This window comes from Ciconia boyciana, chromosome 17 (genome assembly GCF_034638445.1).
Source record: "Ciconia boyciana chromosome 17, ASM3463844v1, whole genome shotgun sequence".
In the NCBI taxonomy this organism is placed as follows: domain Eukaryota; kingdom Metazoa; phylum Chordata; class Aves; order Ciconiiformes; family Ciconiidae; genus Ciconia; species Ciconia boyciana.
Genome location: NC_132950.1, coordinates 259,558 through 282,793, shown reverse-complemented (window position 1 = coordinate 282,793; position 23,236 = coordinate 259,558). Strand labels below are relative to the sequence as shown.

General features: G+C 61.0%; 1 protein-coding gene across 1 annotated transcript; it reads left to right on the top strand.

Annotated features, from left to right (window-relative positions):
* Positions 1–1,125: 1,125 nt before the first annotated feature.
* MLXIPL (MLX interacting protein like) lies at positions 1,126–23,188 on the top strand. Its single transcript, XM_072882075.1, is given in 17 exon segments — positions 1,126–1,421; positions 9,327–9,433; positions 9,589–9,671; positions 9,879–9,968; positions 10,734–10,778; positions 11,087–11,285; positions 12,074–12,151; positions 16,642–17,151; positions 17,154–17,489; positions 18,116–18,189; positions 18,670–18,844; positions 19,522–19,634; positions 19,820–19,939; positions 20,242–20,369; positions 20,730–20,853; positions 22,043–22,172; positions 22,633–23,188. Coding segments are annotated over 17 exon segments (2,730 nt in total). The 3' UTR covers positions 22,755–23,188.
* The last annotated feature ends 48 nt before the right edge of the window (positions 23,189–23,236 follow it).

The following is a 23,236-nucleotide window of genomic DNA, read 5'->3' as shown; positions in this document are numbered from 1 at the left end:
AGATGCCTGCGCCTGGGTTCTCTCCAGGTGTGTGTGCTTGTGCCAGGTTGTGGAGCTGGGGAAGAAGTTGCCAGAAACTAGAGAGAAAATGAGTGATTTAAGCCTGAAATTTATATCCACTTTGTCCCCCTGTGTCTCTGGTCAGTGAAGAGATGCTTGTGACACAGGTCTGGCTGGCATGGCACATGCTAAGCCCTGGCAAGGGCTCTCAGTATTTATCAAAGATCAGCTGGCACAGAGCAGGGGAGGGGGCTGGCACAGTGAGCCCTCCCTGCCTGCATCTCTTAGGACACCTTGGAGGTGAAGGTAATCGATTTTAAGGACTGCATGACTACAAGGTGTGTAAATCCCACCTTACCTGAGCTCATCATTGTCCTCTCTTGCATTCGGTGTTTGCATCCCCTCTCCTGCTGGGTCATACCTCGGAGCAGGCTTTTGCCTGGGCTGTTTCTCAGCTTGGCACACGGCTCAGTGACTCGGCGTGCTTTGTGCTGAGCTGGGTGCCCGTTGCTATAATTTTACCTGTTTGTGTCTCTTAATCTGTATTTGTTCCCTTGGAAGTGCAGGGAGATACATTAGGGCAGAGGCACTAGGTAAATACCACCCGCTCCTCTCCCCACCAGCATGCCGAGAGCAGCGATTAACCCTGGGTAAACAGAGCCGACTGCCAGTGAACCCGTGGCTGCCAGTGAGGGGGGGACAGGGGACCCGCAGCCGCTCCTCCCTGGGTTTGCAGGGGAAATAAAAGCCAGGGCCATCAGGAGCATTGCAAGAGCAGGATGGCAGCACGGAGCTGAAGCTCCTGTGGCCGGTGGCTGGTGGCAGGGTGCCGTGGCCTGGCTGACGGTGCGCCATGGGCGGGATCAGCCGCCACCACTATAAATAGGGCTGACGGCGAGCCATCCTGGCAAACCGAAAGCTGAACCTTGGAGCGTGGAGGAGACGGAGTGGTCTGGAGTGGGGCGAGCAGCGCCGAGGAGGAGGTGTGGTGTGGGTGTCCTGTGCTGGGGAGCCCAACGGCATGTGCTCGATGCCAACACAGTGCCCATAGGGCTCCAGCACAACCAGGACGTGGACCACAGCGCTGGGGCAGACTGATAAGCGCTCCCCAGCAGGCGCCGGGCAATGGCAGGAGCTCAGGTGGGGCTCCCTGGACCCTTTCTGGAGCCCCCGGTTGGGCCATGCCCTGACTCTGACTCTGACTCGGACTCCGAGGATGCGGCTGTGGGTGGCACAGGACCTGGCACCAGGGCACAGAACCCCTCCCAGGTCATCCACAGTGGCCACTTCATGGTGTCATCCCCACACAGCGACTCACTGCCCCGCCGGCGCCACCACCGCACTGAGCCTGAGCCGGCTGATCCCCGGAGCATCGACCCAACACTCACCCGGCTCTTTGAGTGCATGAGCCTGGAGTACAGGTGAGTACAAGATCCCTCTCACTGGCATGCATCTCATGGGCTCCCCCAGCTCTTTGAAGGCATGAGGCTGGCTGAGCACCACTGCCCCTCTGGGAACCTGCTGCTAACTGCCAACTGATAGCATCCTCATCTTTTTGTCCATTGGGCTGTGATGTGCAATCTGCTCAAAAGCCATCATCCTGGGAGGTTTCAGAGAGAAAGAGCTGGTGCTGGGTTGTTTGGCCATGGAGACAGATAAGACGTTCCTCCTCTGTTCGCATGTAGCTTAACCCTCCTCCACCTTCCCATGAGATGTGGAGTCACTGCACCCAGCTGCAGCACCCTCACAGCCAGGTCCTGCACACTCTGTAGAGCAGCAATAACCCTGTGGGCAGCCAACGCTCAGTCTTTGGCAATCCAGCCCAGAGCAGGAGTCCTGCCTCCCTGTCCTTGACTCTGCCCACTTGTCCCGGAGGTTGTTCCAGGACGTGCGGCAGCACTCAGGGCTGGATGGCTGCAGGGGGCTTTGTCCAGGGCCTCCTGAAAGCTTCCCCCCTTCTTTCCTGTAAAATCAGATGGGTGACTGTGCTGTTTCCCCAACCACACAAATCACCCAAGCTCAGGATGCTAGGGACCTGCTCATCCCACAGTTCCTCGATGACAACAGGAGAGCCTGCATCATGTCTCTTAGTGCCTTGGTCCACATTCTTGGAGGCAGCTCCCCTCTTTTGCCAAGGCCCCAAGGTGTTGAGTTCTCTCAAGCATAGCATCAGGGTGACTTGCTCTACTAGCGTCAGTGTAAAACTGCTCGCATAGCTTTCCCAAAATGTCCAGATGAAAACCTGGCATGACAGTGTCCTACTGATGCCGCATGAAAACAAAACAGCCTTGAAGAGTTGCACATTGCCTTGTTCCATGCAGGGTCTCATTCAGTTGCTGACCTCTCAGGTATGCCTTGAAGTCCTTGAGCACTCAACACGACGGAATATGTGGTCACCACCAGAGCAGCCCTGGTGACGCTAGGCACTGGGACAGCACTCCAAGGGTACTAGTTGCCACATAGCTGTGTACATTTGGCCCGTCGCCACATCCCAGATTGCATGGTTTGCTCACAGCCGGTGTGGAACAGCTCTCCTCTGAGGTGCTGGTGAAGCTGGCACTCTGCGGGAGCACGGTGAGCTTCAGTGTGGGGTGACCCAGCTGAGGGTCATGCTTCCCGGTCAGGCAAGTCACCCCTGAGTGCCACACACAGGGGACACTGAGGCACTGGTGGCCTCACTCTCTTTTGCTCTCCCAGCCCCATACTAGCTGTACTCTGATCGTTGCAGCCTGGGGCTGGAGGAACAGACACTGCTCCACCTCAGGGCGCTCAAGCTCTTGACTCCTGAGATGCACCACAGCCTTCGTGTGCTCCTGAGCTCTGGTGCTCCCTGGGCAGAGGGGAAAGGGGCAGGGTGCAAGTGCTTTGGCAGGTGGAGCAGAGCACAGCAGCTGTATGCCACCCAGGGCTGACCATTATGCTTCAAACAGGGCTCCATCACTCCAGATCTCTCTACCCCTTGGACTCTTTCAGGGCCTTGTTTCCCTCCTGCATTGAGCATGATGATGCATGTATCAGCCCCAAGCCCAGCACCATGGCAAACCGTAACTGCAGTTGGACAGTAGCCCTCAGTGAGGAGGATCCACATCAGCCACAGAGCACTAGTGCCACCACTGATGGCCACCCTGGAGTCCAGAGCACTAGAGATGTCTCCTGGCTGCCTTGGTGCAAGACTAGGTCTTGGTCAGCACCCGTGGGAGCAGTTCTTGGTCTGCTGTGGAGCCGGGGTAGCTGCAGGCCATGGGACCCAACCAGGGAAACATTGACATTGGATGTTCTCCAAACTTCATGCTCGGTTCTTCTCTCTTGGAGTTCCTTCCATCTTTAGACGCTCTCCCCCTCCACCTCTCAGCTGTAATGCTCTGCAGCTTACCAGCACTCTAAAACAGGATGACAGGCATTGATCAGAGATCAGGTTCAGGTGAACCTGGACCTGCGATGCAGTGCTGGATATGCCTCTCCACAAGTGGGATCAGACTCTGGCTCTAGAGCTGACCGCTCTGCTGGCTAGCTGCTGTTCAGGCATTTCTTTTCTCCCTTTGGAAACCCATGGCAGCTTTGCTAATACATTTTTGACAGACTTGTAAGCAGTAGTTGGAGGAAGGTACAGAGGGGGGGAATGGAGTTTAAAGATACTTGGTGCACCTCTACTTTTAGTCTTATCTGATTTGATACTTCTCTGCATCATCTGCCATTTCATACCTTCCCTCCCAGCCAGGTTCCTCACAAGGTGTGTTGGTGGAGCACAGCCTCCACTGGAGTGGCCAGCCAGATGTCCTCCAGTCATCAGGAGTGCATCCACAGTTATGTTGTAGACTAACTCGCTAACAAAGCAGGAACCACAGAAAGGTATCAGTTGGGAGGCACCTCTGGAGTTCATAGCCCAACCTCTGTGCAGGGCAGGGCTAACTCCAAAGCCAGATCAGGTTGCTCAGGGCCATCACTCTGATGGATGGAGACCAAGGATGGTGAGTCCACCACCTGTCCACCCTGTCCCACGGCTGCACCACTCTCACAGGGAAGAGTGCTGTCCGTGGCTCTAATTGGAGTTTCCCTCATTTCAGCTTGTGCCCGTTGCCTCTTGTCCTTTCTTGGTGCATGTCTGAGAAGTGTCTGGCTCCATCTGCTCTATAGCCTCCTTTGGGTAGTTGAAGACAGTAAGTAGACCCTGTCTTCACCTTCTCTTCTTCAGGCTGAACAAACCCATCACTCACCCTCCTCTTCTGTCATGTACATTAGTCCCCAACCGTCTTAACATCCTCCTCCAGAACCACTCCACTTTGTGAACCTCCCTCTTTTATTGGGGGGACCAATCTGGACACAATATCCAGACTTGGTCCTACCAGTGCTGAGTTGAGGGGAACTATCACTTCTCTTGACCTGCTGGCTGAGCTGTGACTGTTTCAGCCACCCATTCCTTACTGTCCAAGGCCTGGCTCACACCATTTCAAAGGGAAATACACTAAATTCTCTCTAAACACTTGTTTTTCAAAGGCTGTAGCTGAACAGTCATTTAGGTAGCTGTAATTCCTCCCCTCTCCAGCATTCCTCCACAGCACTTCACAGATGTTTATGGCAGTCCTGTCACAGCTTGAGCAATCACCCCGAGGATCTGCTGTTTTATCCCCCCATGGGTGACTGTGCATCACCCCCTCGCTGGGAAAGAAACGCTCTCTCCACATCAAGGCTTGCTTCTAGCGGTAACTTGTTTCTTCAGATCCCCCAAAGAGAGGCAACTCCCCCCCCACCGAGGTCTTCCTCCTGGTGCTGGAGGTTGGAATGAAGCAGTTTCCAGGCCCTTTGTACCCATTTTCCAGGACACTACTCTCCTTCCAGCAGCATTCCTGCCAAAGACTTCATGATTCTCTTCTGCTCCTTCTTCTCCTGCAACCTGCTATGTTTCTTGAATCCCTTCTTTAGACTTTCTCCTGTGCGTGGACCTCCCTGCAGCACATGTGGCCTCCTCAGGTTCCCCCCAAAAGCTGAGCATGTGGAGCCGAGCTCCTTCAGGAACTGTTCACACCTTAGCACTATCTCCCCAGCTGAGCAAGCTTTCTCCCCATCACCACAGTGTCACTCCCCAGCGTCCTGCCTTGCAGAGCTGGTCTCCTGGGCTCACACACCTTCCTGTCACCCATTGCAGGGAATCACTGGGTGACTAACCTGGGGAGCTGTCCTCCTGAAGGGAGAAAAACTGGGTGCAAATGAGAACTGCAAACTGCAGACACCCATGGTCTTATCTTGCGCACATCTATCTTGTGCTTCAGAAGAAGCCTCCTGTAGCTCTTTCCAGAGTGTGATGTAGATTAACCTCCTCTTCTCTCCTGCAAATACCAAGAGGGGAGATTTAGCAGGTAGGGACATCAGACTGGTAAGTGACGTGGAGTATTAACTCTGCCCCTTTCATGATGTAAAACAAGGTAGGCTTCGATTACACCCTTGCACACTGATTCGGTACTAATTCATCCTCCTGGCAAGCTGGTAGCAGCCTCTGAGGCTTTCCTGGAAGAAGTGGAATTGCTGCTATAGCTTTGCCATACTCTCTAATTGATTCTCTAATTCACAGTGCCTTAAACACTCATACACAGGGGCAGCAAGCACCCAGGCAGAGACCCCAGTGATGCACACGCTGAGCTCTCCCCATTTCCTTCTCTAAGGGTTAGTCTGCACTTTCCTTTGCCCTCCTGGCAAATCGCTCACCTCAGTTCACTACAGTTCACCAGCATTTGCCCACAGCCCTGTGCACTAGCTCAGACCCACTGGAAGTGGCTCACGCCGATGTGGCCACATCCTGCGATTCCTGGGTCCACCCCCACCATTTGTTGAGGCTTCGGTCTCATCCAGACCTAACACCAAAATAACTGGTTGTGGAGATGTACCTAGCTTCACTCGCAGCTATACAGCTTCCCAGACAACTATTTGCAAGAGGACTTAAACGACTTCCCTTCTCATTTGGAGCACTTCATGCTCACTTTGCATGGAGGTAAATGGCTGCCCGGGAGGCAGAGCTGTAAGGGCAGAGGCACTCCTATCTGGGAGTAAATACACAGAGCGGGTCCCTATCTAATCCCCAGTACAGTCTATTAACACCTTTGTTACAACACTACCCTCAAATTACCCCAGATGCACCCGTGCCGGCTGCAGTGCCTGACGGGGCAGAGCTCACTCCCTCCCGAGGCAGTGCAGCGAGCAGCTGAGCTGGCACAGCAGCCTTTTCATCAGCACAGCGCAGTAAAGAAAAAAGCTCAGTCGGACAGTAGAGATTTGAAGTCGGATTTTAACACAGCCGTTTTTTACTTGGGGCCACTTTTCAGGAAGATTGTGGTTAGATTTTTAACTTACTTTCCCAGACTCTGGATCTTAAAACATAAAAATTCAAGAAAAAACATGATTTTGGTAGCAAAATTTGTGAGAAATCGAACATGAGCTTTTAGGACTTCCAGGAAAGGCTGTCGCCTCTCAGCCAGTCCAGGGCCAAGCTGTGTCCTGGCAGCCCAGGGAGCGAGGGGGGCTCTGACAGCCCCACGGGGATCCTGCTCCTGCTGCACTTGGGAAGGCCGAGCAGGCTTCTATGTGCCAGAGGACGCTCAGCTTAGCCGTTCTCCTCCTGCTGCCGCCCGTTTCTCTTTGTGCAGCCCTGCGTCTCATCAGGTCATTCCTCCCCCCTCCTCTTGCTGTTGATGGAGAGCAAAATACTAATTTTGCCATGAAAGCAGGGGCTGCAACACCTTAAACTTCTGGACGGGCTAAATGAATCACAGAGCAAACAAGGTGTGACTGGCTGAAACAGAGTCAGTGCTGACCCACGCTGGGTTTGGTCCCAGGCTGAGCCCTGCTCCCACCTCACCCCATCCCACAGAGACTCCTTAGCCGGTAGTGGGATCTGTGTCCCCATTTCTCCAGCAGCGTGGGGCAGCAGGACCTCCAGCCTGTTTGGGGCATCCCAAGCCTTTCTCGCAGCTCAGTGTGGGGTTTGCATCCATCTCCCCAGGGAGAGAATTTCAGGAAAGTGTGGGGCCATTTTCAAGGCAAACCAGGGAGCAAAGATCAGTCTGATAAGCCCCAAAACTAAAAGGATCATTAATGGGGAAAAAAAGCAGTTAGTGGTGAAGTCCAAAGGCATCTCCCCTCTGCCTCCAGGTCCACAGCAGCTCTGTGGCCACGGCCCCACCAGCCTCACGCATGGCTGAGGTGCCCGTCTGCGGCCGTGGGGCTGCGGTCCGCAGGCTCAGGCCGCTCCTTTAAGCTGGCTGTCAGGGCAGGAGACACTGGTGAGGAGCATAGCTGGGTAAGCCTTGACCAGCAGGATCTGGCCGCGCCTGGGAAACCTGTCCCTTCCATTGGCTCCTCTGCTTGGCACCACTGCACTGTTTGCCTTGTGCTGCTGGGGAAAGTTCAAAATCCTGGTGATAGCGGAGTGGCCAGCACGTAGCCAAGTCCTTAACTCTCTGCAGGCTGGAGCCGCAGGGGCGTGGGTCCTTCCCTGGTCCCTGGGGCCGTGGGTCGGGCTGGGTCTCCCTGGGAAGACTGTCCCTGTCCACCCCTGCAGGTGGGAGCACCCGCTCCCAGACACGTCCCTGCATCAGGCTCTGGAGCCGGGGGGGTCCCCGGTCCTTGTCCCCCACAGTGAGGACAGCAGCGCTCTCCTCTCCCCTCTGCCCCAGCACGCTCCCTCTGGCCACAGAGCCGTGCAGGACCAGCACAGGGGTCTCGCTGCCTGCACTGCTGCCTGTTTGGGCTGCCTAGCTCTAATGTCGAGGACAGCACCCTGTCTGCAACAAGCCACCTGCATGCTGGGCTACACAGAGCATGCTGGGCTACAGCTCTGAGCCGAGCTCAGCTGGCACAGCCGCTGAGGGAGGGAGCCCCACTTGCCATGCCATGCCATGCCGTGCAGCAGGAGGCAGATTTCAAGGCAGGTTAATGCAGAATCGGCCAGAGTCTTTGTTTGAGGGTGCTTGAAGGTTTCACAAGTTTGAATGAACAAGTGTGCGGCTTCTTAAAGCATTAGCCAGGCACTGCTCTCATCCCCAGCACCTCCCCGGGGACGCAGCCCAATGGCACCTTGGGGTACACCCGAGGAGATGCTGGCAACGGGTGGATATGGCACCCCTACACCCAGCGAAGCCTCTACCTTTCTTCCTCCCTGCATGTGCCAAGGATAAGTGGGACCCAAAGCAGTACCAAGATCTTTAAGGGAAAAATTCTTGGCTGGGGAGGGACATGAGCTTCCCGGAGAGGGATGCCATGCAGCCTCCAGCCTGCTCTCAAAGGGCCCCTCCATGCAGCCTGCATTGCCCCGAGGCCATGCCCTGGTGGGTGGGAGAGCTGGGGCAGCTGCTGGGCTTGCAGGGAGAGGTGAAAAGGATCCCAGAGTAAGGCAGAGAGACCCTAGCCTCCCCCACGGAGCTCCTGGGGCAGCAGGACCCTCAGGACCCCTGCCAATGGGTGCACGCAAGAGGGCTGTGTCCCTCAGCTGGAAGGAAACAAGACGATTAGTGAAATGAGGCTGCCTGCACTGCAGGCCCCATTAGGGACATCACCACCACCACAACAAGCTGCAGAACAAACACAGCTGCCTCCGGGAGCTGGGAAACGGGAAGGAGGGAGCCCAGCTCAGGCTGGGGGCCGGGGCAAGGGGCGCAGGTTTGCAGGGATGGGTGCGGAGAGGACCTCAGGGCAGTGCTGGGCTGTGGGCAGGGCTGGTCCTGCTCTCTGCCCCTCTTGGGGCACAGGCAAGCATCCCTTAGTGTCCTTAACATCCTCCAGCTTGCTGTCCTGCCTTCCCCAGACCCACGCAGATGGCTGCCCCTGCCCACCCCGCTGCCTGTGCCTGCCTGCAGCTGAAGGTAGTGTTTCCAAGCCCTGCCTGGCATTAAAAGGAAGGTCAGAAATAGCTGCCCAAATGCTGCAATGTGGCAAGAGCCACAGCAACATGTGTCCCCAAGCATCTCGCCTGGGCGGGAGATTTCCCTTCCCGTACCCTGGGGTCAGGATGCAGCCATCCTGGTCGGGGGCAGCGGGGTCCCACCTCAGACTCGTGGCTCGGGCCAGTGAATCAATTCCTCCATGTGTTGTGCTTTAATCCCAGGGGCTTGAGAAGCCTCATGTGGGTCTGTGAAGCTCCCAGTTTAGGTCTGTGCTGCTCTCACGGTGAACAGGATCTCAGGATGCTCCTGTGGGTGCTCCCATTCTGCGCCTGCTCCAGACTTGCCACCAGGCTGGTGGCCCTGGGCATCTCTCAAGGCACGGCCCCTTCAGGAGACCCCAAACTGGGAGGGCTCTGGGATGGTGCCCCTCAGCCTCTCCTTTGCTTGGTGTTTTAGTGGGAAGCTGGTGTCTCCAAAGTGGAAGAATTTCAAGGGGCTGCGGCTGCTTTGCCGGGATAAAATCCGTCTCAACAACGCTATCTGGAGAGCGTGGTACATCCAGTGTGAGTACAGGGCCAGACCCTGCTCCATCTGCGAGTGCTGGGCCATGTCAAGTGGGATGGGGCTGGCACTGGGGCAGCGATGTAGGGGTGCGCGGGCACCCCCCTGCCCAGGGATGGAGCCATGGGTAAAGCCAGCTATGTTTTCCCCTGTGCAGATGTGGAGCGGAGGAAGAACCCTGTGTGTGGCTTCATCACCCCACTGGAGGGGTCGGAGGCTGATGAGCACCGAAAACCAGAGGTAGGGCGTGGTCCCTCGCAGCTCTCTGGGCCAGGAACAGGTCTGGGTGGCACAAGTGGGAGCTGGGGACACGCAGGGGGCAGAGCTTGTTGTATTTCATAGATTTGCTGGGAAAGGTGTTTCTGACGTGGCACAAGGAAATCAGCCCTGGCTGTGCGGTGCTGGGGCTGGGAGGCTCAGCTGTGACCCCCTGTCCTGCCCCCCCAGGCTGTTGTGCTGGAGGGCAACTACTGGAAACGCCGCATCGAGGTGGTGATGAGGGAGTACCACAAGTGGAGGATCTACTACAAGAAGCGGGTGAGCGGCTCTGCCTGTACTGCTCTCCATCCCATGGCGGTGCCAGCGGTGGGATGGGACGTCAGCGTGCCCAACGTGGAGCTGTGGCTAACCGGGAGCAGGACATGGCAGGCTCTTGCCAGCATGGGAAGGAGATGCTGGCTACCCCCATGGTTTCGATGGAGGGGAGCTCGGTGGGCACCCTATTCCCAGCTGCCTGCAGTGCTGTGGTGTGCTCCAGCAGCCCGACCTGGGCTGACTGTGCTCTGCCCAGTGCACGACCCAGGGCTGGGTTTGGCGGCACACCCGCAACTCATGTGTTGAGGTGGGTCAAGCAGGGCCACAGCTCACCCGCAGTACTCCAGCTGGGCTGGGATTTGCTGGCATTCTGCTGGCAGCCACATCTCACCCCAGCAGCATGTGCGGCCGGGTGGCTCTGCGTCATTCCAGGTGACCACCCTCGGGCATGCTGACACCACGAACGTGGCTGCCTGCCGTGCAGGTTGGAGCACGGTCCAGCCTCCTTCCTGGCCCCTCACTTGGGACCGATAAAGACCAGGGGTGCCACAGGTGGGCAGGGTGCTGACAGCCTCACACTGCCACTCACTGCCAGTCCCACCGCTGCGGCGGCTGCTCAGCCCAGACCCTGTAGAGTAAAGGCAGATGTGAACTCATGGCAGCTACGCTGAGCCCCCCTAGGGACACCCCTCCTGAGCGCTGCCCCCCTCTGCCCTGCCTCATGCCTGCCCTGGCTGGGGGGTGACACAGGATGTCTTCTCCTTCCAGCTCCGAAAGTCCACCCGGGAGGGAGAGCTCTCCAGCCCAAAGCGGGTGAGTCCACTGGGGAAGCATGGGGAGGAGGGAAAAGGGGGGGCATGCCATGTGGACCCCTGTACTGGGCAGCTTGGGAGAAGGGCGGATGAAAGCCCCAGGGTGTGATGAGCCCAATCTGATGGGATGCCAAGCACTTGGGATGCTGGATTCACCCTTCTGGAAGCACCAACGTGCCAGGTGCAAAGCTTTGGAGTGATAAATGCTGTGGGGAGCATTGGAGCTGCCAGGGAGAGCAGCTGGGGAGGCAGGCATGGACCTTTCCTATGAGAGGGGCCCACCTGGCTCCTTTGCTCCATCTCATGCAGGATGAGGATGTCTGGAGGCCAATGGAGAAATGGTGCAACCAGCTCTTCTGCAACGTGGTGCCCATGCTGCTTGGGGATGAGGAAGAGGAGCCGGGGGGTAGGCAGCACTTTGACTTGGACACCTTCCTCTCAGACATCTCTGACACCCTCTTCACTATGACACAGACACCCAGTGCCCACCAGGAACTCCCTGAGGATGGTAAGTGCCCCAGACCATGCTCTAGCAGGATGTGGAGGAGGAGGTCCAGGTGGGCAGCACACACCATAGCACCTTGCTGCTTCTTGGCTTAGCCCCTGAGAGCTGCCGACTGTGTCCTTTGGGCAGACAGGATCCCCTGGCATCCCTCCTGCTGGGGCAGGAGGACAGGACGCTCCTGCCCTGCCCTGCCCAAATGGAGCAGGGAGCCACTGGAGGAGGGGATGCTCCCGCCCTGCCCAAATGGAGCAAGAGCTCCATTTGGGCAGGGCGGGAGCATCCCCTCCTCCAGTGGCTCCCTATGGACCAGCCTGGGCTGTCCCACTTGGAATGGGCTGAGGTGCCCAGGGAGTGCTAGTCCCGTGAAGGACCTTGCACCAGACCCCAGGGCAGGACTGCCAGCCCTGGGTAAGCAGCGGGCAGGTCCTGCCTTCCATGGCCACTCTTTCCTGTCCCTGCTTGGCCAGGTCCCTGGAGCTCAGGCAGCACCGGGCAGGTCCTGTGCCAAGGATCAGCCTTTCCCTGGGGTTCTTGGGTGCTGGATGAGGTCCCAGAGGTGGTGGTGGGCAGGGTGGTGGGGACAGGATGGCCCTGGATCTCCACAGGGTGGGCACCCATCTCCCTGCGCATGCACGACTGCAGGGCAAGGTGCAGCAATGCAGGGTGACTCTGGGGTGCCACGGAGGGGTGGCAGCCAGGCGGGTGTGAGGGCAGTGGTAGGAGGAGCTCTGAAGGGGGGTCTTGGGGGTGCAGTGGCTGGGCCCTGATGTTGCAGCTCTACCCTCTTCCAGCATATGTTGGGAATGCTGACATGATACAGCCGGACTTGGCACCCCTGCAGCCCAGCCTGGATGATATGGAGATCTCAGGTAAGAGCCAGCCCGGGTGCAGTGCCACATCCCCCACAGGCCAGCATGCTCTGCACCATTGGCAGCCCAAAATGGGGCTGTCAGAGGGTTGGTCAGGCAGCAGCAGGAGCTGCTGGGGCAGCCAGAAAGCACCGGACATCCACTGGCATGGAAACAGCAGCATGCATGGGCCAGGGTGCTGCGGCAGGCTGTGGGGCAGGGGCTTGGCATGCCTGCCTGCACCCAGGGCAGAGCCACAGCAGGTCAGGAAGCGCCTGGCCAGGAGCTGTGGGAGGGGATTTCTACAAACAGAGGGTCTTTCCAGGAGTGCCAAATCACCTTGTTTTGGCTGCAGACAGAGGAAGGACAACTGTCCCCCACAAGAAAGAGGAAACCTATAGAGAGCAGGTTCTGTGCTGCTGTGTCCCCCTCCTCACCCCACTCCCTGACCAGCCCCAGGCTGAGCAGCCTGGGGGGCTGGCTCAGAGCTGGGACCCCATGCTGGGCTGTGCTGTGTCCGCTGGGGACAAGTCACTGTCCCTGCCAGGCTGGCCCAGAGACAAACCTGGCACTGGTGTCCAGCTGAGGCAAGGGGGCTGCCGAGGGGAATGTCGATAAGCAGGCAATGGCAGCCTCCTCCCATGGGGCTGCCACCAGCACTGCCATGCAGACTCTGAGCCATCAGTGTCCGTGAGAGCTGTGGAGTCGGTTGGGATGTGTCCTGATCCCAGCTGTGCGGTGCAGTGTCCCCATATGCCAGGGCGAGGCACCACTGGTGCACACTGCACCAGGGACCAGCTCTGTCCTTGAACGTGCCAGAGCCGGTGGCCTGGGAACACTTTGCAGGGTGGGAGCTGGTGTGGGTTGGTGGCTGCAGCCCTCCCAGGCAGCTGGTGGCCTCAGGCAGCACCAGCATCTCTCGACCCCTCTGCGCATCTGTGAGCACCCTGCGAGCTCCACGGCTGGTCTCCACTTCCTTTGCGGGAGGAAACAAGGGTGCTTGCGCCATACGGCTGCGGGGTGATGCAAGACCAGATGCTGGCGGGGAGCAGGCTGGGGCACTCTGATGTGCCAGGTCAGGCAGTGGGACGTCCTGGGGATGGATGGGGAGGGAAGGGTCTTGCCAGCTCTCCTCGGTTCATTCCCTCCAGAGGTCCCATCAGGATGAGCCGTGCTGGGAAGAGGGTCTGTCCCCACTGCTGGTCCTTTGCCTCCTGTCCCCAGGTGCCCCACATGGGCATCAGTCGCTGGGAGGTGAGACAGCTCCAAATTAGTCAAATTGACACTTGACAAGTGTCCCTTCACCCGAGAGGTCCTGCATGGGCTGGAAAGCCACACCAACCCCTTTCAAGCAGCACCTTGCCGCAACAGTGTCACAGCGGCAGACCCAGCACCTCTCTTTGTGGACCCAGCTGTCATTCATGCCGCCAGCGTGGCACGGCCTTGTGCTCAGCAGGAGATGGCAAGGGGCATGGCAGTGCCAATCTGAACCAATATACTTCTGTGAGCAGCCAAGTTGCCTTTTTTTTCCTGGGGAAAAGGCCTGCCTGCATTTTGCTCCATGGTGCTGCGTGGGAATGGGATGGGTCTTACTGCAAGTCACTACATCACAGCAAAGCATCCCTTCCTGTTCTGCCCGTGCCCAGTGGCTCTGCATGTGGGGACTGCTGGGGCTGGGGAGGGTCCCAAGCGCAGTTGGGGTCAGGGACGGTGTCCCAGGTGCGGCTCATTGTCTACCCAGGTACTGGCTGCTGAGCACGGCTGGAGAGAGGCTTGTGTGCCCCGGGGCAGGGCAGCACCCTGTGGGGTGCTCAGAGACTCGTGGGTGGGAGTTTTGTCTGGGACATGGCGTTTCCTGGGATGCTGCATGGCGCAGCTCACCCCGATGATGAGAGGTTACAGTCCCGCAACAGCCAAGCACTGCACGTGAGCAATGTGCGCGCTGGCAGGACACGGGTGTGCACTGGGCGGCGAGAGTGTGCGGGGCGGAGGTGTAGGAGCAGAGAGGTGTGTGCACACCATGCAATGGGCAACACCGGGGGTGTGTGACCACGGGGCCATGGGAGGAGTGGGGAGGGGAGATGGGGCGTGAATACTGGGTGCTGGGTGCCAGAGCTGCAAGTGCCGGGCAACCCAGTTATGTCCCCAAGGCCACTTTTCTAGCAGGGCATGCGATGGCTTTTAGTGGCTCGGGAGCAGGGATCCCCCCAGCAGCCTTGTGCAGAGCACCGTGGTGCAAGTGTGCAGGGTGGGCACCGCGACAGTCTGCACAGGGCTCCTGCAGGGTCACAGGGCTGTCACCGTGTCTGGTGGCTGTGGTAGAGCTTGGTGCCTGTCAGTCAGCGCGTGCAAACCAATCCCCAAATGAGGAAGCACCTCGTGTCCGTGGTGGGTGCCAGAGCACAGTGTGGGGTGGATGGAGAAGTCCTGATGGCAGAGGCAAGGGAGCAGCCCAGCCCTGCGCCCTGCTGGCGCCGCGCTCCAGGTAGGACCCATGCCGGGCACTGGGGAGCTGGGGGTGGGCTGGCCGTCCCACGGGGTAGCATTGCCCTGCCGCTCTGCAGGGCTCTCCCAGAGCCTGGGGCCAATGCTGGAGAGTCCTTGGTTTGGGAACAGGCTCTGTAGCCCCGACCCCATTGGAGAGCAGCCTCAAGTTTGAATGGAATGCCAAAGGTGTGGTGTGACAACCACACGGGCTCTTCTCCTTTGAGCAGTGACATGACCTGGCCATGCGGCGCGGCCTGGGAGCAGGTCAGGGTGATGTGATGGTGGAGAGGCGCATGGGCAAGAGCTGTGGGGTGGGGAAGGGGCAGGACAAGGGGAGGACAGGGAGCCCAGGGGCTGCCAGGCACCTTCCATCCCTGCAGCACAGTGAGAGGCACAGGAGGAATCGAATCTGCAGAGCTGGGCACCAGAAATGCCTATAAATACCCGCAGAGCTTCAGTGCCGGTGGCAGGGGACAGCCTGGCGTGGGCATGGCGGAGGGCTGGGGGAGCATGGAGCTGGGTGCTGCGCCCTGGGGAGACCGAGACCCTGCCTGGCGGCACCGCGGCCCACGCTGAGTTCCGGCCCATGGAGGGGCAGGGCTGGCTCTGCCATGCTCCCGGGCATTCACGGTGTCCTTGGTAGGGGGAAGGGGCAGTCTGAGGGCTGAGCAGGGCAGCTCAATGGTGGCACTGCCCCTTCTCACACTGGTGTTAGCCTTGGCTGGCAGCGCATGGCACTGCCAGAATCGTCACCATGCTCAGCCCTATGGCATCCCACTCTGCTGGCACATTTGCTCCTCTGGTGTAGATTCAAAAGGGTCTCAGGCCGTTGTGGGTCCCAGCCAGGGCACCCTGGGTGCTGGAGCCTGTCCCACAGCCTGGAGGGAGCGCAGAGTCCTTGCAGCCCCGCTGGTGCCCACGGCATGGCTGCGCACGCTCGGCAGGCAGAGCCAGCGTGTGGTATCGGCTGGGCTCTGCTGGCAGCAGCACAGGGCCTGGAGGCAGCGACGCTCATACCAGCCAAGGGGCTGGGAGCATGGCCAGGTTCTCCCCAGAGGGGAGCTGCTCCCCAGGGCAGCTGCTCGGGCACGGAGCCTGTGCCAGGGGCTGCCTGCAGGTCAGCCACCTGCAAACCCAGCCAGTGCTCCTGCTCCATCCTGCGGGGAAGCATCCAGCAGCCCCATCCCTGCCCCACAGTCATCCTCTACAGGGAAAACCCTCCTGGTGGCGCTGCCTGAGCCAGCACTGGCACTGGCAGCAGCAGCAGCGCCAGCACAGAGCCAAGGCATGCATGGGCTGATGTGCCCAGGTAGCTCGTTTCACCGGGGAGGCGGCTGCCCGAAGTGTCAGGCTAGCCCTTTGCGCCGCAGCGTCTGGGCCTGCGGAAGGAGCAGGGTTGTGGGAAGGGGAGAGGAAGGGAGAGGGAGTCGCGGCAAGGTCACGGGGCTCGGTTTCGGGAAGGCCATGGGATGTGGTTAGCCGCAGGTTGCACGCACGGCAGCGCCGGGGCGGGGAGACGAGCACTCACCACGACCCCAGGGGACTGTCCCCCACGGCTCGGGGACGCTGTGACCTGCTGCTCCGAGCCCCCCCGGCTGTGGCTGCCCCACAGCCTGGGTGTTGTGGTTCCTGTCCTAGCCCGGGCTGGTTCAGGAGGAGCAGTACAGCCACACACCCCCCCTGGAAGCAGCCCCAGTGCTGGAGCACGCGGCACCCAGCTGGGTGTCGGGGACAGGGTCCTCACCCTTGGGTGGCACCCCTGGGCGGGTTTTCCTGTCCCCATGCGTGTGGCAAGGCTGGCTCTGGGCACGTGGGCTGCCTCTTCCCTCCATACTCCAGCATTTCACAAGCCGGGTGCCAAATCCGCTGGTGGAGCTGGGAGCTGCCCTGGCCCCACAAGGTGAAGGGTCCCCGGCAGTGCTGGTAACAGGATACAGCTCCCCCGGGTGTGGTCAGGGGCTTGTCACCCCCTCTCTGGGAAGGTCCCCTCATGGCCGTCACTCTGTCTCCGCTTGGCCCTGCAGATATCTTCACCGGCCACCGGCCACTGCCATCGCAGATGCAGCCGGGCTACCAGGAGCCACTCTGCTTTGTGCCCATGGCCGAGCCCCTGTTCGGCAGTGGGGGGTCCCTGATGGGTGCACGGGGGATGCCCACCAGCCCTGAGGCCCCACTCCCACCTGGCACCCTCCTCCAGGTGAGCGGGACCCCAGCCCATGGCCCACGGCTGCCGGTGACCCAGCCACCCCCCCTGACCTTCCCATGTCTCCCGCAGCCCAGCAGTGCCTCCCAGCTTGGCCTCCACGGCACCCTCCTGGGCCCCGAGCTCCCCTCGGCTCCCCTGCCCCCCGAGCCCCCCACCACGGCACCCAGTGGCCTCAGCCCCCAGCTCCGACACAAGCCCCTGCTGCAGTATGGCCTCCCCGGCAAGTGCATTGGCCTGGAGCCAGCAGGACCCCCCTACACGCCCCCCATCCCATCCCCCGGGGCACCGCTGCTGGGCCCGGATCCCCCATTCTCCCCCGCCTCAGCCCCCGCTCCAAGTTCCCCTATGCCAGCTCGCCCGGCCCCTCGCTTCTCGCCCACCCTGCCTCCCCCCTCTCGGCACCCTGCTTCGCCCCCCATGCCCCGGGGCTGGGCTACGGCACAGGCATGGTGCCCCCGGGGTACCCCGTCCCAGCCGCCCCCCAGCTCCTGCCCCCTGTCCTGCTGGGCGACCCCAGGTTTGCCCCCCCCAAGGGGCTGCCCCAGGGTGGGGGCGGGCGGCCAAAGGTGAAGCCCAGCAGCACCAAGGCGAAGAGGCTGCCGGGACCCCCCGCACCGCCCCACCTGGCCGTGCCCAGCCCCTGCTTGGGCCAGCTGCTGACCACAGGTAACGGGGCCAGCGGGCTGTGGGGGGACGCAGGGGCGAGCCGGTGGGGGGGGACGCTACGGGGGGCATTGGAGCTTTCTCCCCGGGGTTGGGACACTGGAGATGCTGGGCAGGGCGCGTGGCTGTCCCCACGGTGGAGCAGCACCGAACCCAGAAGTGAAGCTGTGCCCGGGGGAGCTCCTCCAGCTCCAGCAGCCCTGGGAGGGAGATGGGGCCCAGGCAGCCCCAGGGCTTGGCCACGGGCACCGCTGCAAAGTCCCCGTGTCCCCAGCCTGGTCTCCACGGCCCTCCACAGATGGGCTGAGGGGTCAGCAGTGTCCTGCCCAATCCACTGCCCATGCATGTGATGGGACAGGTCCCACAGAAGTTGTCGTGTCCAGCCCCATGCTGGGCTGGGGAGGGGCTGGGGGTCTCTGCCTGCACCAAGGCTCCCAAGGACATCCCCACTGCCAGGAACAAAGGTACCTCTCTCCAGGGGCTGCTTCACCCTTCCCCGGGGCAGATGGGCAGGGAAGGGGCTGCAGCAATGCCAGTGCTGGGGCTGGCTGTCCCGTGGGGCAGAAAAAGTCACCCGAACCCTGACCCCCTCACGCAGCAGCACCCTTCTGCTCCCTGCCCTCTTGCAGCCAAGCAGGAGCTGGCCCTGGATGCCCCACACCCGACAGGCGCAGGACTCATGCCCGCATCCCCTGTCTCCCTGGTAAGCACTCGCCTACCCCCCAGGTTGGGAACTGTCCCCCCCAGGTCAGGAAGTGCCTTCTCCTGGTTGCTGGGGCAGGGGTAGAGATGTGGGGAGGTGGGGAGATGGGGCTCTGTGGGGTGACCCTTTGCAATACGGTGCTGGACAGGCACAGGGCATGTGGACAGGGTGCCAGGGTGGCAGGAGTCACCCGAGTGTTTTCTCCTGTAAAAGAAACAGGGCAGAGGTGGGAAACACACTTCCAGGGCCCCTTTCCTGGCGATGCTGCCCTGGGGCAATGGGACTGGGGCTGCCCCTGCAGGTGGTGGGATGCCCCGTGGGGATGGGGCTGCACGTCCACGTCCCCAGTCCCCTCGAGGGCAGTGGGCATTCGACTGTCAGTGCCCGGGCGCCGACCAACCAAAGCGGAAGGTCTGGTCCCCGGCATGCGTGGGATGCTGGCCCCCCGACCTCCCACTTCTCTCTGCCTTCTCCCAGCAGCAGAGTGCTGTCCCCGACGTCCCTGCTGCCTTCCTCTCCAGAATGGCCCAGCTGAGCCCAGGGCTGGCTCCTGGCTCCAGCCCTTCCCAAGCGGTGCCGGTGCCGCTGGCGGGCACCCAACCGGGCCCGCTGCTGGTCCCCAAGGCAGAGCGGCTGTCCCCCACATCAGGTTGCGGTGAGTCTGGGGCACCCCAAGGAGCTCCACAGGACACTGCGTTTCCTGCAGGCAGCTTGAATCAAACATTGTGGGAATGTTTCATTTTGGCTTCAGTCCCAAATATTTACATTTATGCAGCTGAGCACGGATTATTTCTTTCCATGGGGGAAGGCACAGCCCCTTCACCTGCCTCCTTCTACAGGGGCAAAAGCAGAAACAGGAAAAGACAAAAAGGAGCAAAATGTTGGACTGTGGTTTTGAAAACCCAGAGCTTTTCAAGTGGGAAGCACCCTGCTTTCACCCACAGAAACCAGAGCGGCGGCTGGAAACCCGGCTCTGGTGTCGTTCTCAGTTTCAGTTTGGTGCTGCAGACCACAGTCTTGCTGCCCTCGGGACTCTCTCCTGGTGATTTCCACCCCAGGAGATGCTGGGAATTTAAAATGTCACATCCCAAATGTTCTCATTTCTGAGCAGTTGTAAAATGAGTGGGATTTGGGATAAGACAAAGCGGTAAGATGTGGTCGGACGCTGGACCAGAGCATCCCCGTCAGCTGAGCGGAGTGGCTGCCCCAGGGCCGGGGTAGCACTGCAGCCTGCTCCCCTCTGTGCCCATCCCAGCGCTGGACCCTGGTATCAGCCTGTCACGAGGGGCTGCTGCTGCCCCTCTCCCCAGAGCATCACCTTTCCTTTTCCAGGCAGCGACTGGCCCAAGCCCAGCCAGGCTTCCCTGGGACCTGCTGTGAGGCTGGGCACTGGCATCTCCCCGCACCACCCCACGTCCCGGCAGGGCAGGCCTGAGTCTAGCAAGGTACAGAGGAGCAAGCGCTGCCTTCGCTATAGGGGCACCATCTCCACAGGCACCCCTCTTTCCTGCTGCCCCCCAAGCTTCCCCCCCTCCCTTGCTGCGAGCTTTGGACCAGCCCGTCCCCGATGGGGCAGGTGGCCCAGGGCTGTCCCCACTGCCAGGAGGTGGCTGACGGCACTTGCCCACAGATGGAGAGCCGCCGCATCACACACATCTCCGCCGAGCAGAAGAGACGCTTCAACATCAAGCTGGGCTTCGACACGCTGCACAGCCTCGTGAGCACACTGAGCGCCCAGCCCAGCATCAAGGTGAGCGCCCAGGGCTGTGTGGACCAGCCCTGGGCACGCAGGGACACAGTGTGTCACCCGGGGACGCTGTGTCCCTGCTCTGTCCCCATGCACGGGGCTCCCCGCCCTGCACACCAGCCCGTGGGGCAGGAGGCTGCAAGCCCACACCAGGCACATGGAGACTTGCACGGTGCAGCCGTGCCAGGGCGGTCTGGGCTCTGGAGCCTGTGGCAGAAGCTGCCAAGGCTCGGCAGCAGGGAACACGGCACCTCTCGCTGCCAGCGCTGGGGCTCCCTTTGCCATCTCACCTTGTGGCCCTACAGGTCAGCAAAGCCACCACCTTGCAGAAGACAGCCGAGTACATCTGCAAGCTGCAGCAGGAGCGGGCAGCCCTGCAGGACGAGGCACAGAGGCTGCGGGAGCAGATCGAGGAGCTCAATGGCTCCATCAAGTAAGGGGGGCACAGCTGGGGGAGGCAGAAGGGAGGCACTGCCTGCATCGGAGTAGCCAGGCAGGGCAAGCGGCAGCAGCAGGGAGGCAGAAGGACACAGCAGGTCTTCTGAGCACCTCCCAGGACCTGCATTTGACTCTGTCCCCCCCCTCAAACCCTGTTTTGGGGGGGGATGCTCAAGAGGCAGTGCTGTGTGGGACCAGAGCATGGAGCCATGCCCCACAGCTGCCCTGGGAGGGGGACACTGCCTGCCCACTCCTGCTGAGAGCTGAGGTCCTGCCAGAGCCTCTCCCCACAGGGCAGCCCCCACAGCTCCCAGCCTCCTGAACACGGACCCACGGCGCTGCTTGTGCCCCACAGCCTGTGCCAGGAGCAGCTGCCAGCCACAGGGGTGCCCATCACGCACCAGCGCTTCGACCAGATGCGCAGCATGTTTGACGAGTACGTCCGCTCCTCCACGCTGCAGAACTGGAAGTTCTGGATTGTATCCTTTGGGACCAGTGCCTGCTGCTTGCTCTGACCCCTCCACCAAATACCAGGGCCTCTGGTTCACCTGCTGCTCCTGGGTCTGAGGGGTCCCTCCAGCTTGAGAGGCTCTGGGGACCACGGGGAGATGTTTCCCGGCTAAGGGCACATGGTGGAAACACGCTGAGATGCTGTGGTTAGGAGGAAGCTTCTGTAACAAGGGAGCAAATGGAGTAGGAGTAAATGGTCAGTCCTCAGGGAGAAGGAAAGTCAATGGCGGAGCTGAGCTCATGCAGGGAAGAGCTCCTGGTGACAGGGGAACTGGCTTTGAGAGGCAGCAGCCATCAATTAGAGATCAGGAAAGGCCCAGACACAAAGCTGGGGACATCATGGCTTGACCTTGGTGGCCGCATGGCACACCCTGGAAACCCAGGTGTGCCCAAGCCTGGGACACAAGTCTGGCCTCCACACGGTGGAGGGGACCAAGGGCCAGAGAATGGGTCAAAGGGCTGGGCCTGCTTCTCTGTGAGCAGGGAGGGATTAGACACACTGGGACCATCAAGCCTGTAGAAACTGTGAGGTCTACAAAATGCCAAGGGGTAGAGGGATGGGCAGGCCTTGCTGCCCACACTCCATTCCAGTGCTGGCAGCCTGGACAAGGCAGAGGTGGCTCCTCTGGGAGCGCTGTGGAGCTCCTTCCGCAGGACACTGGGTGTACTAAAGCCAACATGGGCTCCAGGACATGCTCATGGTGGAGGCATCTGCTGTGGATTACTACATGCACAAAGTCACCAGTCCCCAGGGGTGGTCCCTACAGGCTGGGAGCACCAGGGGAGCACAGTGGACACACTGGTGTCCGTGTCTGCTCCTGGGCACTTCAGAGGACACTGCACTAGCTGGCTCCTTGATCTGCTCTGGAAGAGTTGTCTTGTGTCTAAACAACCATTTCTGGCAGCCCCAGTCGTGACAGGGGTTATGCAGCTCTCCCGCTGCCTGCCCCACGTGACACTCATGTCCCTGTCACCCCAGCAGTACGGGCCAGTGCCCAGCGTGGTGCTGCGCTGGGGAAGGCACCCAGCAGGTCTGCTCCACGGCCGGCCGGGCAGGGAGGTTTGTCCTGCTGCCTGTAGGAGCGTACTGCCCACACCTGGCGGGTAGGAGACCATGGCCTTGGCAAGGCTGGTCCTTAACTCCTCTGCTCCCATCAGTTCAGTATCATCATCCGGCCCCTCTTTGAGTCTTTCAATGGCATGGTCTCCACGGCCAGCATGGAGAGCCTCACCCAGACGTCTCTCGCCTGGCTGGACCAGCACTGCTCCCTCCCAGCACTTCGGCCAAGTAGGTGGCCCTGCTCCTGTCCATGGCACCCCGAAGAAGCTGGGCTGTCCTGCTGGCACGGACTGACGGAAAAGCAGAGGGGAAAAGGACGGGGGCGGTGGGGCGGGCGCTGCACCACGCTTCTGCCACACGGGAGGGACACACCCACGGGACGTGCTGGGGCTGTGCTCTCGGTGCTTTTCCGTGCTCCTTTCACACCCATGCTCCAGCTGAGCTGGCTGCTGCTGCCCTAACCCGAGAGCCCGTGTCCTGGCTCGGCAGGGCTCAGCCCCACAGGGTGGGTTTCCCTTCGCCTTTCCTGCCGGGGGCTGCGGCAGGGAGCTGTCCTGCTGCTCCAGGAGCCATGGCGGGGCTGGAGCGGGGACGGGAAGAGCCATCTCCCGTGGGATGGGTTAACCCGGGCCCCTTCCAGCCCCCAAGGCATGGGGGGGCAGCTGACATGTCCCGCCTCTCCCCGCAGCCGTCCTGAGCTCCCTCCGGCAGCTGAGCGTTTCCACCTCCATCTTGAGCGACCCGGCCTGCGTCCCCGACCAAGCGACGCGGGCAGTGGCGGGGGTGGGCCGTGGCGGCGGCTCCTCCTAGCTGCGCCCGGAGGGGCTTTCCCAGCCTCGCCAAGAGCCTCGGAGCTGCCGGACGAGCGCCCACCGACGCCAGCGAGGAGCCCCCGGCGGGGCCGCGGGGCCAGCACGGCCAGGCTGCTGGAGCAGGCGGCGGCGCTGGCCGGCTGCAGCCTGGGGCCGCGGGGCTCCCTCTCCCACGGGCACCGGCTCGGGGAGTCCCTGCCTGCGCAGGGCCGGGGGCGAGGGCCGCTGCCGGCCCCCTGGTCCTGCACCCCAGGGCCTGCCAGACCCCAGAGCGGCTGGCGCAGCGTGGGGCCCTGTCCGCCCTCGGCCAGGGGGCCTGGGCACGGGGAGCTCCCGGTGGGGCCCGGCCGTGCAGCCTGATAAAGGACTCGCTCTGCCCACAAGCCCCAGCGTGGTTCTTCCTGCCCCGGGTCGGCTCTGGGGCAGGGCGAAGGGGGGGCAGGGGCGGGCAGGGCGAGGGCAGGGCGAGGGCAGGGCTGG